The 14300-nt window shown below is 38.4% G+C and overlaps 1 protein-coding gene across 1 annotated transcript in view; it reads right to left on the bottom strand.

Moving 5' to 3' along the window:
- Positions 1-14300, bottom strand: part of ROBO1 (roundabout guidance receptor 1) — a 539216-nt gene that overhangs the window by 48274 nt on the left and 476642 nt on the right. Inside the window, exons 16-20 of the mRNA XM_036243340.1 lie at positions 13760-13881; positions 10434-10605; positions 6198-6395; positions 2476-2502; positions 1071-1113 (exon numbers count right to left, since the gene is read on the bottom strand). Coding sequence (XP_036099233.1) covers positions 1071-1113; positions 2476-2502; positions 6198-6395; positions 10434-10605; positions 13760-13881 — 562 coding nt within the window. The remainder of the gene's footprint in view (positions 1-1070; positions 1114-2475; positions 2503-6197; positions 6396-10433; positions 10606-13759; positions 13882-14300) is intronic.

The following is a 14300-nucleotide window of genomic DNA, read 5'->3' as shown; positions in this document are numbered from 1 at the left end:
TCAAGCAGATTTATTCCTCACGAAGACCTCCCTAGTTCTTGGGTCGTTCCGTGGCTGCTTTGTTTCACAGGTAGAAGACAGGAAGCTAGCGGCAGTGCCCAGGAAGGAAAAGATTAGTTAGAGCTTGTTGCCGTACACGCACGGCCCCGGTTAATGGTTGTCGACATTGTCACATAAGGTACTTTGTCACATACTGAATCCAGTGACTTTGTACAGACGACAGTTCCCGGACTCAGCAGTACTGTGTTACTCATTTTTGTCTTTTCCAGGGGCAGCCACATTATCCACCTGCACAGAGCAAGGTACTCGATAAGTTCACTGAACTTGGCTTACATAATGGCTTTGGTTGGAAGATTTTTTCCTTACACCTTAAGCAAGATGTTACTGTTTTTGGAAAAAAAAAATCATCTTGTAAAACAATTCCGAAGCTCTGCTCATATAATTTATATCTCATTTCAGCCCCTGAAAGCCACTGTCACACCAGTTGGTGATTCCCCGTGAACACATTCAAGTTCACTGAATAATAATGAACAAAGAATCGTAACTATAGAACTGAGGTTCACTGTAATTAGAGAGAGCTTTGTGTTAATAAGCTACCTAGATTTCTTCTTTTATTTCACCATATTTCCCTGCAGATGGGCAGCTGAACCATGCTGAATTCATAACAAGAACAACAAAACAAATATAACCTACAACTTAAGCACAAATGCTGTGTTAGCAGGTTTTCAAATGAACACTTTTTCTTTGATAGTATCTGTTAACTAGCTATATTTCTTAATCTTCATAAATGCCATCACTTAATGACTTTAAGTCCTTTTAATCATCTGCTAAATCAGCAAGTCTCTCTTTCCCAGTTCAAGTTCTCCCTCTGGTGGCCACCGACTAGGATGCAGCAGCTCTGTCAGTAACCCCGTGTGTGACCCAGCCAGGTGTGGAGCGGGGATTTCGGAAAGATCTGAGCGAGTTCACCTTTAACTTAAACCTCTTCAGCAAGACAATGATGCCATTGAGGAAGACAGAAGAAACATCTGGAATCCCCCTTAGGATCTACAAAACAAACAAATAATTACCTCCCTCCACTGCTCACAGCTTCGCCTCCTCTCTGATAAGTTACTAGAATGTTACAAAAAAAGAAAAAGAAAAATTAATAGACATGTTTATATTTGTATATTAAAAGCTAGTACATTTATGAGTATCTTTCCCAAATGGAATGCATTCTCCCTTTCTATAAAAATCATCACAGGAAGTAGCAGATTTCTGATTCAACTAGTTTATTTAACATCGTATAGAATTAAATATGTCACTCATTATTGTGCCCACAGGTTGAAAACTAAGTGAGATCAAGCTTCACAACACTCTTATTAAATATGATTGTCACACATTTTTACATTCGAATTCCTGTAGATATGTATTTTTATTTTATTATTAGACGATATAAACTGATAAATTTATTTAAGTAAAATCTTACGTTGGGGAAAAAAATCCCTCTTAGACTATTTTCCAAGACGTATGAGTACCAGTAAGACAAAGAGAAATGTTAAAATAAACCTCTCTCCCCACACACAAAGAGGTATGCATGCTAAGCTGTGACTGCCCGTTATGCAACTTGTTTTCTTATTGTGGCTTATAGAAACCATTCTCCTTATATTTTCATCAGACATGTAAATATAGTAAAAATGTATATTAATGCTGTTGAAAGCATTCTTAGCTTAATACATTATGGGTATGAAAATTTAGCCACAACAAAACAAGATTTGCGCATAGGCAATGGGTTAAGAAGATTAGCTTTCCTGTAAATACAGACACATTTTCTAAGAAGAAATGTGTTTCTAAAAGCTGCCAAACTCTGCTACTTAGAAGAACTCGAGCCGGGGAGTCTGCTGGGGAGAGATAACTGCCTCAGCAACTGGGTTCGAGGCGAGGAGGCAAGACCGAGGTACGGCTCCCCCGCAGGTGGCCTGGAGGAAGAGACTCACTTTGAAAGAAATGGGAGAGCACAGAACGTTAGGATTCTGACTTGGGGAAAATGAAGAGTTATCTTCACATATGCTGGATGTTTTGGTTACCGTCGAGAATGCTGATTCTACGGACAGAGCACTGAAAGGGAGAGGTCTGTTGGAGAACCTGAAAGCTTGAGTTAAGGAAATGCACTGCCAGGTATGAAATAATCAATACGGCCATTAGCATGTTAAATCATGCTGAGGGCAGACACAGTGTGTCTATCTAATGAAACACATGCATACAAGGCTAATGTGCAGTGTGGAGAATGAATAAATAACTGCACTGAATGGATGAAAAGCAACACCAACCATTCCTGCTTCAAATGCATGCCTGACATGAGTAAATGAAGTATTGTATTCCACGTAAGCCCTCTCCCCCAACTGACTGCAGAAAATGCAATAAAAACAGAAACACTATAGTACAACACATGCCGAACTAACAAAGGAAAGGAGGAGGGTAAGTGCAAATATATACCTGTTGGTGTGAAGGTAAAAGACGGGACTGAAAATCAAAACAAAATATAAACCAGTTATTAAGCTGAAGAGAGAAAGGGAACATATCACATTAGTATAAATCAAGCAGACAGCTGAACATAAGACAAATGTAAATAACTAAGCCAGCAGTTCTGACATTCTGATATATGAATAAAACCAAATCCGAGGTTAAAAAGAGGAGCTTGTCTCTACAGGTACCATTTTGAAGGGTCTGACATGCTAGTTCGGAGGGAATTGTGCTGGGTTAGCCCGTGAATGACCCTGCGCTTGTAACAGATTCAGCTCATGGCTTTCGTACGAACAGGACTCCTTCACTATAAATCATTCCCAAACACTGGATGATGGATTCTTAAACAAGTATTATCAGGGTCTTGCTTGAACCTTATCTAGAAATCTGAAAGTAAATGCTTATTAAAGTGGACTAATAGGCACTTAAGTATTTGTCATTAGGAGACAGAGATGAAGATTGAGGGGAGAAGGGGGGGGGAGAGAGAGAGAGAGAGAGAGAGAGAGAGAGAGAGAGAGAAAGAGTAGGAACAAAGAGAACCATAAAATTGAACGTTTTCACTGCCAAGTAATGCCTGACACCTTATTACGTGAACAGTGTAATGCTACACTTTTATCATCATAGACATTTATGAATGGACAGAAGAAATGGGGAGTTTTAAACTTTAATTTCTCTAGTATACTTTATGTTTAGAAGCTTTCTAGGAGTAGGCCGAGCATTTATTTTTTAATGCAACACTCTGGAAGCTAAACAATGGAACCATAGCACCCCTTGGAAAACCTCCACTCCGCAGTTATAAATCTTAATCTAATAAATAATGCCTGAAATTGAAGCGTGGACCTCAAAAGTAGCAGCCTTGCCTCCCCCTCTCCTCCCATCTCCCGTCCCTCGGAGCTGGATGACACTGCGGCTAGGCGTGTCAGAGGCTGGAGACCAGCTTATTTTGCAAGAACGTCACACCGCCCGGTGAGGAAAGCAAGGAAATCTACCCTACTCCCTGAAGACTGAAGTTTGTGTTTAAGAAATCCATAAAATACACAAACTATAATATTGGCGAGCTATCATGGATTATCAAAAAGCTGCCAAAAATGTACTTTGCACTTCACATTTGAACTTCTTCAAGAAACTAACTGTAGGGTTAAGCACTTGGGGATGCCAGCGTCCTTCGCAGCACCCCCTGACCACGCCACTCGGCCCGGAGTCAGCGCCCCAGCTTATGCGCCGGCCTTGTTCGGAAGAATCTACTGTTTTCTTTCAGTCAGGCCTTTTCAGAGAGTCAATGTAATTTAGCTTAGCTACAATAAAAATTCAGAGCCACAGGAACAAGTCTCCATTAAAAAAAAAGGTATATGAGAAAGTAGAGATATCCAAGCAAGACTAGATCCCTGAACGCTAATGTGTAATCGCAGGACGGGAATGGAAGCCGGCCTCGCCAGTACTCCCAGGGCACTGCCGGCCCCGGTTAAGGAACTCAGGAAAAGAGGCAGGTCTAAGTGAAATTTTTATAGTATATACACCAAAGAACAACTTAATTTTCAAAGCTTCCAGTAACGTAACACACTCTTCCTACCGTGATGCTGGGGCACTGTGTGGACGTACGTGGACGGGGGTCCTGAGTGTCCCAGCAGAGGAAACTCCCACAGATAACTGTGTGTGTGGGGGGGTGCTCATCCCCCGGTCACACTCTGACTTCATGGTTTACCACCCAATAGGCTCTTTTACATTTATTTCTTAAAAATACTTCAGTTCCTTTCTTATAATTGCCCACATTGTTTTTGACATAGACAATTTAAGATTTTAGGATGCCCTGGTTTTTGTTGTTGTTGTTTTAACTGCATAGAAACAGAATTAGGAACAAGTGCCGACGAGGCAAAAGGAAGAAAGCAGAATCAAATGCTCACCAATTACATTTGTAGTTATGTTCTGTGAGTTCTGCTAGTTAGAGGGACAATGGCGTTAGTTGACAGGTGTTGCGGAAAGAGCACATAGGCAGTGGCCAGCATGCTTAAAGAGCATTAGTGTAGGAAAGAAACACTTCAGAAAGAAAGGGGTTTTATGTCACATATTTAGATTGCAAGACAACAGAGAGCATTGAATCCTTGTAACTACACAGCTATGGCACTTGACTGCAATAAGAAATACAGGGTCCTGGAGGATTCAGGAGACTCTCCATCCATATGTTAATCAGTCACTTTTCTTCATTCAAATCAGATTTCAAAACACAACCCCCAACACTACTCTGCTCCTTCCCTACACAGCTCGGACACCACGGCCCTGCTCAGCCTCGTTTGTCGTCTGTGGTGTTTTACGGTGACTCTGCTCCCTGCGGGAGCCTCTAAGCCCCCATTTTTCATTTCATAAGAAGGGATACCGCTATTTTACTTCATCTCTAGAGTGCACACATATCTTAAAAAAACATTTGAGGACGATAATGCTGAGGCAAGGCATGTACATGAGCTTTCGGTGTGGCCACAGGCAAGTCGCACAGGGCTCATTTCACAGTCTGGGTGGCGAATTCACTCAGACTCTTTCGGGCCAAGACCCTTGGTGACCGGAGCAGACAGATACCCAGGCTGCTCTTCCAGAGCTACAAGTGTACAGGGACATTCTCACTGGCTCAAGACATGCAGAGAATGGTCACCCAGAAAGTACGCATTTTATTTTATTTTTTTAAGGTTGCTGATGTAGGGGAGGGAATGTGTTTTTGGTAATTCTCTTTAAATCTGTGTGGTGGCAAAGCAAAGGTATTGTCTTAACTTAAGTAAAGGCCCTATAACTAGGGTGAATGTACAATTTCTTATCCAAACCAGGGCAATAGTGAGAGCAAAAGGGGGGCTATAAAAATTGAGTTGGACTAAAGACATAAATTGGGATGGTCCCCCAAGAACTGAGACTCGACATCATCCCTGTCATAGCCCAGGTCTGAGGCCCAGTTATTATGTAGATATCACAATACAATAAAAGCACTTTTGAAAATCTTTACATATTAAAATGATTAAATGTATTTGGGGGTAGGGGGAGGATTATCTGTCTGATAATGTTAACAAATCTCCTTGGAGAATGAAACATACAAATCATCAGTCTACAGACTTGAAGGCTAAGTGGCAAAGGTGTCTATGGAATACCTCGGCATATTCAGTTCATCCACAAAATTGTAAACAATAGCAGGCAAGTAAACTTATCTTCTAAGACTCTAAACATATTTGTAACAAAATCACCATCACTAATTAACAGCATATACACAGTCAAGTCTGCAACTTTAAATACAACAATAAAAATATACTACACCTCCTTTCTCTGCAACTCGAAGGACCTCATTCAGTCATGCATTTCATAGTCACTAAGAAATGACTATTTTAGAAATAATCAGAAATAACCATAAAAATAGTGACTTTACAAACAAACTCTAGCTTTGCACAGGCGACAATGCCACCTTAAGCTGTGTGACTGTTCAAAGTGTGTATTTATAATTTCTGTGACAAGGAGATTAAAGTTTCCTTGAGAATATAAAGCAAAAAAGCCATTTCCTAAGAGAACAGGGAATAGTAGAACCACCAGGGTAGACCTACCCGGGAGAAATCTGTTTGAAAGGAACTGGGCCCGAAACTCTGTCATCATTGATAATTTGGAGTCACAGATTAAAATCAAGAGAAATGCCAACATAGTAAAATATAAAAACGCAGGAACAGCGATACCTTTCCTGATACCCGCGTAGGTGCTCGCCAGCCCGTTCCTCTTCTTCCGGTGCCGATAGAGCCAGACGCTGAACACCATGAGGATGATCCAACAGGCGGCCCCGATGCCCGCGATGAACGCCGGCTGCTTCACCACGGCGGAGATCTGCTGGGCCAGGCTGACCTGGTCCTCGGGCGACACGGGGTTTCCTCGGGCATCTGAAAAGCCGCCTTCAGATTAGTTTGGGTTTAAACTCAATAAGCTAATGAACTCATAACTGCATAATGTAAAACTGTCATCATTATGTTGTGAATTTTTGATAGTGGCTTCCATTTCTTCATGTGCAACGCCAGCATTTTTAGTTAAAACAGTTCATGAGATTGTCAGCAAAATTATATTCATTTATTTATTTTAATTCAAAACAAATATAATTTTATGAAATATATTTTAAAACAAAGGCAAATGACACACAACTTCTATTTTTTACTCCAGAAAATGATTCAGCTCATTGCTTAGATTAAGTTTCACAGGAAAGGGTTGAGATTACTACAAAAGTACAATTCTAAAAAACAAAACACTTTATAATGTAAGTGTAAAAATAAGAGGGCCCAAATAAATATGAAAAAGATAAACACTTTCTCAGACTTCTGTAGGAACTCTCAGTTATATGTTCTAAAGGTAAGTAGTAAACATTTGTTTTCTGTATTAGGTAGACATTGAAAAAAAAAGTGCATTGTGTCTCCCATCACCACACACACACACACACACACACACTACATTTTAAGATTCTTGACTGTCTTAGAAACACATTATTTGAACCTATGTTCAGAAGGGCCTATAAAATTCAGAATTATTAAAAAGCAATGAAAAATGAAGATAATGTTGCCATTGAAAGACAATACATAATCTTTCTTTTAAAATAATAACTACCATGGCCAGCAACAGATATAGGAACATTAAATATGAACAAGAATTATCATGTTTTATGAACAGTCAAAAAGGCTTATTTTCTGATAGCTATTTTGATTCAAAAATTAAAAATTGATGAAACTTATGGTTGTTAAAATGTACTTATTTTGTATTTATGTTTAAACCTACTCAGATACTGGTTGCTCAAGCCTGCCATTTCCCGTGGTCACACGGAGCGCCTGTCATCACAGCGACGGGCGGCCCGTGGGCACCACCCCACTAGTGTCTGCAGTTGGAATGTTCTCCACTCACAACATCTAGTGAAACAAGAAGGTATTTGCCCATTTCTTTAGGATGGGGCTTTCTTACAATTGTTAAATCGTTTGACTCTAAAAATGTTCTGTGATAAAACCTGCTTTAAAATAGAAACACTGGTTCCATCCCGCAAATCTTTTTTGTTCAGAAAATTAATTGGTATAAGTCACTCTATATGAATGAAACAGAAAAAAGTCCTACAGAGTACTTTTTCTTTTTAAGTAATTAATTTATTTTTGTTATAGATTACTTTTTCTTGTTACATGATACTGTATCCCAATCAGACACAGCAGGAAAAAGCAGCATCATGCAGTGGGTAAGGAAAACAGCAGCTGTTTCTATGTAAAATGACAAAATTGCTACTTATACTGTGTGTGTGTGTGTGGGGGGGGGTTATTTACTTTTCTCTCTTGAACAGAATTGTCGATTTTATTCTATGGAGGGTCAAGGTTGAAAAATCTATTTCACAAGCAGCCACCTGTCTTCAACTGTTTGTTGACTGAAAGTTTTATTTCATGTTCCAGACCCTTTTATCTATGGTTATCCTAAGAGCATTTCATCTTCTGAAAGTTCACCAAGCAGACCTATTCTTTTATTCTAACGCACCCTTGTGTCTGCTAGGTTTATGGATTTCATGGTTATCTGTGCAAGGTTAAGTTGGGTAGCTTCGGATTTTATGGAGACAGCCAGGAGAGGCTCCATGCAAGCGACCAGATGGGCTTAACAGAATAAAATGTGGTGTGACTAGTGAGTTAAACCAGCCACTCTCTCTCTTAGTCTTTGTCTTGCTGCAGCTGAGGCTACAGTAAGATATGGAAAAACCTGGAACACATTTATAATTTCAAGAAAACCAATTGACCCTTAAATCCCATAATTTAAATCTTAAATAAATAGAATTGACACGGTCCTTTCTCTAATTCATCTTTGAAAACCCAGGACTATAAGTCATATGTTATCAAAATAGGTAAGTGACATCAATGTATAGCGGTATCACAATGTAACTTATAATTTCAATTTTAATAAGTTAATACTGATATTTCACAAAACTGGCCAACTATTTGAGTAAAAAAATAGGCAATGGAAGGGGGAGAAGGGGGACATCTGTAATACTGTCAACAATAAAAAATTGAATAAAAAAGAGCCTATATTTAAACTGTTTCCTCCCATATCTTATATCACACTGTAATTTTGCAATAAATGAATCAGAAATAAACCATGAAGCTATTTTCACTTAAAAGTCGTATATATCAGCACTGTCATAAAATGTGCTAAATGGAAAAGGTAACACAAACGAGCCAGTTCCGGCCCATGGCTGCAGCAGAGACAGCAAGTTGTTCACTGAAGGTCTGAACAGCACACTCAGAGCCTAGGGTTGATGGGGGGCAATTCCCCAGCCAGTGACTCGCTTTGTGATGTTCCAATCCTTCTACTTGGAATCACAGGACTGAGTTTGGGCAGGAGCCACCTAAACCATTGCCAGACCTGCACCATCAAACCCTCCCACAAACTGTATGTTTCAGTACTTTCTTTCTGCTCACCCAGGGTCAACCTCGGGAGCCCCAAGGTGACGAGGGAACACCACCTCAGCCTGAGACCTGCCATGTCCACTTGAACAGAGACTCTCCCCACAGCCACTGGACTTCAGGTGGACTTCACTGTGTTATGCGACCAGAACTCTCCAAGTGTGCCTGTTACAGCAACCAGCATTGCCTAACAATGGAACATCAGTAACAGTTTCCAAATAAATGGAAAGTTCCTTACGTACAGCAACAAAGTTTATTCAAAACCAAATGTTTCTTAATTTTGTTTAGAAATCATTTCTAGGATTTCATCAACATTATCAACATGCAAAATTACGATGTACTTATTTGTTAAGTACAAAGATTCATATATCTGATCCCTTTTCATAATTTAACAACTGACAAAAATATTACTAATGCCAAACTTCTGATCAGGAACAAATTAACACAATGTTGACTATATACTTCTCAGCATCTTTCATAATTTAAATATTGCCTCTTCATATCTGACCCTTTCCTCGCCCTTTTCCATTTGCACTAGTATTTTGTTGCTGTTTTTGATGTCATTTGTTTTAGATTATACTGGTAATCACTTCCTATTTTGTATCTTATGTTCATGCCACATTGTCTATAGTGAATATTTGTAATGAAGGATTTTGTCAGGTGTTTTTCTATTCATCTAACTTTTGAAGCACACACTATATTTAGCTTGGTAAATAAATAGCATATAACCACAGTCTGATGCACTCTGACATCTCAATCTATCTTTTGTCATAAAAAGCAATTATAATTTTAAATAGACACAGAAATGATAAATGTAAATTGCATATTGCTACAAACTTCTAATACTTAGTATAAGCTTTGCATGGAAGTTTGTTTTATTTTAATCCCAACAACTGTAACTTCCATGAAGGTGTAGTAGATTGTGTCTTTCTTGTTCACTGAGGTTTTGGTGCTCAATTAATTGTATTTGTTGACTAGATGAAAAAAATTAATAGGACAGGATTAGAATGACACTGAATACTGACAGCCTTTGGCTTGAAAATCATTTAAAAAGGTGTGCTTGGATACATTTTAGCTGTTCTGTATATTAAAGCTAACACCATCATATTGTAGCTACATTGCACATTTCATATTCTATTCACTTGGAATGGTGGCTCTGCCACATTAAAAAAAAAAAGGAAGGGCCCTGGCCGGTTTGGCTCAGCGGTTGGAGCGTCGGCCTGCGGTCCGGAGAGACCCGGGTTCGGTTCCTGCTAAGGGCACGTACCTCGGTTGCAGTTTGTCCCCGGCCCTGGTTGGTCATGCGGGTGGCAGCCACTCAATGTGTCTCTTTCACGTCGATGTTTCTCTCTCTCTCTCTTCCTCTCTCTCCCTCCCACTCTATCTGTACAAAAAATGGAAAAATGTCCTCGGGTGAGGATAAAAAAAAAAAAAAAGGAAGAGAAAGAGAAGAGGAGGCCACAGGGAAGAGAGCTACCCGCTCGCAGACCAGCTCTGCACCGCACTCACCTAACTGGACGAACTGCGGCTCGCTCTTCACGCCAGGCCCGGCCCCAGTGCTGGCCGCCACCTCCACACTGTACCGGATCCCAGGGACCAGAGAAGGGATGACCACAGAAAAGGTGGAACCATCTACGGTCCTGTTCACGTGGTAACGAGTTTCATTGCCCAAACACCAAACCTGTCAGAAGAACGCGATGAATGTTAAGCTGCTGAACTATGTGAGTTAATGCGAAGTATTGTGGTTTGAGACCTAGTCAGAGTTCAGCTCTATCATGAACCTGATACAGCGAGTTTCAAAAGTCTGTTTTCCTTCCCTAGGATCTAGTTCTGAAAAGACTCTTCCAGGCAAACCTAGTGTTAGTAGGACTGTCAAGACCTCTTTAAACTTTCTCAAATACTTTAAACATATTATAGAAGGTGAGTCTACCAATTTTTGCTTTAAGACACTAGTTGCTATCAGCCCATATCATGAGGGTTAAAAAAATAATAATTTGCCAGAAAAAAAAAAGAATTCCTGCAAAAAGCTGTGCGAATCTCTATGAAGAACAGTAACTCATCCACCCTGATGCAGCACGGGGCTCCCGCTGCGGGACCGACGCTGAGAGCCAGCCAGCTCCGCGCAGCGCCGCCGGGGGGCGCCGGTCCGCCCCTGCAGCAGCTCTCTGGGGCGCAGCACCTGTGCTGTCGGCCACACCACCTCTGCTATCAAAACCAAGACGCAGTTGACTTAAAAAGAGACAGAGTTTCTGAGTAATCTAAAGTACCTCATCTTGCTCGAGGACCTCATAAAGATTAGAGGGCACAGTTTACTGTTCCGTGGACCATTTTCTCGTGGAAACTGAGTTCACGTACTGTCACACACCATAAGTATGGTTATTAAAAATATAACTAGACATAAGAATCATCCTAGGATTTTACTCAGCCTATGAGATATTGAACCGTTAACAATGAGAGTAATTTAGCACACTGCTCTTGTATTTAATCTGAATATTAATTAATCTTTGATAACATATGAGGTCATAAAGAATAAGATGATTTGAAAGAAAAATGTTCTTAAAAGAAAACTGTGTATCTCATTAATTTTGATAATGACATTTGTGATTGATAGGAAATTATTTTCAGGAAATAAAGGTTTCTGTACTACACCATAATCCCTAATTTAAATTTCACTAAAGGTTATTTAATCATAGGGTGATCTTTGGTAATGTCCTAAGACGTGGCTATGGTGTGTGACAGTACGTGAACTCAGTTTCCACGAGAAAATGGTCCACGGGACAGTAAATTGTGCCCTCTATTCTTTATGAGGTCCTCGAGCAAGACGTGGATTTAGCTTCAAGTAGCCTATTGTCTAAACCGTAACAGGAAATGGGATTTAAAATAAATCTAAGAATATCAGTGTCCTCGATCACGAGGGCAATGACCTTTATTTTTTATCTTTGAAAGTTAATATTATTTGAATATAGCTTCAATGCATAACGCCAGCAAATGGTCAGAGTCTATACCAGGAGCTGACCATTTGGAAATAAAGAGTCCTTTGTGATTTTTTTCCCCCCAATTACATTACGCAGCTGAACCAAAGCCACAAACTGATTTTGTACCAGTCAATCAGGTTCTGAAAGGCATTTTATTATTTTAAATTGACCATGAAGTTAAGTGAAATCCACCCTTTCGCATTTCTTCAGGAGAGAAATGAGTTTTGACTCTTAGGGGAAAATGCCTACATTACACAATTTTGCTTGAGAGCTGAGACATCACCTCATTTGAAATCCTTAAAAATCTTTATAAGAGTTTATTTTTCTGTACTGAACCAAAGAATCCTGACATTCCTGTATTGAAACAACCTTGAAACTCATGAGAATGCACCTAAAAGTGTTGAGACTCTTACCTTTTAATGATTCAGTTACACTAGAATATCTAATTTAAAATATTTTAAAACAAAAAACCATTTTCCAGAAAAGAAGGTCCTTGCAAAAAGCTGTGTATATCTAAAGAACAATAACTCATCTACCATCATCCGGCATTTGCATTTATGTATTTAAGTATTTTAAATACTTTTAAAAAGTTGCTCTTTTAAAAGTGTACACAAATTTTCAGTTTATATTTTTAAAATTCATTTAAAAGTAACATATCTCAGTATAGCTGATTATTGTGAAAATTATTTGCTACTCAAAAGAACATTTATGGTGTGTATTTGGGCCTTAACTAACGGTTCTCATCAGAACCACCTAGAAAGATCTGCCATAATATATACACAAGGGCCCTATCAGACCTACTTAGTCAGTATTCTGAGAATGGTGGTCAGGCAACTATATTTAAGAATAAGTGATTTTTATGTTAGCATGTAATTACCTGTACAAGGTATCTTCTTACCATCAATTTCATATCAATAGATATTCATATTTATGAGATAATCTACTAAGTATCATAATTTAGCTAGTAATTAGAAAAATACTTGAATATTATAGAAACTTTAGGCCATGTCTAGAGAAATACATGTTTTGCAGTTAGAACTTTTTTAGTAGGTAGTGCGTTTACATAAGTGTTGAAAACATACACACAGATCTATTTTCTGTGGATACTATCCTGATTTAAATTCATTTATCATAAATAACTTAGACTGTCCCCTCATACAAATTCACGGACAGGATAAATGTCATGTTCCCAACTTACTTGTTATTGTACCTTGGCACACTTAAAAGTACTTGCACAAAACGAATCTATGTAAGATTCTCTAAATATAATGAATAGAACCAATGACTACACAGGTAAAAATAATTACTCAAAATTATTAGATTAAATCATATATTTTAAAAATGCATTTACACATACAGAAATTTATATTTAAATTTCATCTGAGACAAGAAACACTGTTTAGAGACTAAAACAAGGTTTATACGTTAAAATAATCATTTTAATGCATATTAAATAGTTTTATCATAGCTCCAAAGTTCTAAACTTTCAAGCATGCTTTAAAAAAAAAAAAAGAACTGTGACTGTGATTCACAGCCAGTTCCATTGGCCAACAAAATCCTACAACATATATTTAAACTACTTCTTGGGGGGGGTGCTATATTTATTTTTTATGTGAAATTACATCAACCTAAATATTATGTGATAAAGTAGATTCTCTCTTTTAAATTTCTTTTTTAATGGCTTAAGATTAGTATTCCACAATTACTGAGTAAACAGGAATTTTAAAAAGAATTTTACCTATGGCTATGTGAACCAGCAGATGGCGCCAAATATCCATGCACAATTTAATCAAGGTTTCTTTTTCTTCTCTTTGTAAGGGGAGAGAAATGTCCATCAGTAAATTACTGTATATGTATTACCTTGTACTCTTGGACCATTCCATTTTGAGTGTCTTCTGGAGGTGGCTGCCAACTAACAAGAATCCCAGTTCCATTTCCATCATTCTTTGATACAGTTACACTTTGAGGTGGGGCACTGGGTGCTATTAAATTGTTTCAAAAAGTAAATATATTATGAGTGCATTAGAGAACATTAAAAGCAGACACTTAAAATTTAAAGTAAAAAATAACTATATAACATTTATATCAATATATGCAGATGTTTTAAAGATGTATCTTATCCAAGTCTGAAGAGTCCCAAACCAAGTTTTTTTCCAACATTGCTAACACTTTGTTAGCATGAATTTTTATAACCAACATTACATAGATTATCTTCACCTCCCCCAAAAAAATCCCAGGGAAATCCCTTAGTCCCATGTTCTCCATAAAAATGTTTGTAAAGTATGAAGATGAATGCTAACCATCCATAATATTAACTGTATTCTGTATTTTATACACTCAAAGTGATAAAGGCAGTTTAGGAAACATTCTGGTTATTTTTAAAGAACATAGTTGTGATATG

Source organism: Molossus molossus, unplaced genomic scaffold, assembly GCF_014108415.1.
Source record: "Molossus molossus isolate mMolMol1 unplaced genomic scaffold, mMolMol1.p scaffold_m16_p_5, whole genome shotgun sequence".
In the NCBI taxonomy this organism is placed as follows: domain Eukaryota; kingdom Metazoa; phylum Chordata; class Mammalia; order Chiroptera; family Molossidae; genus Molossus; species Molossus molossus.
The sequence above is the reverse complement of the archived record's forward strand: the minus strand, read 5'-3'. Positions and strand labels throughout refer to the sequence as shown.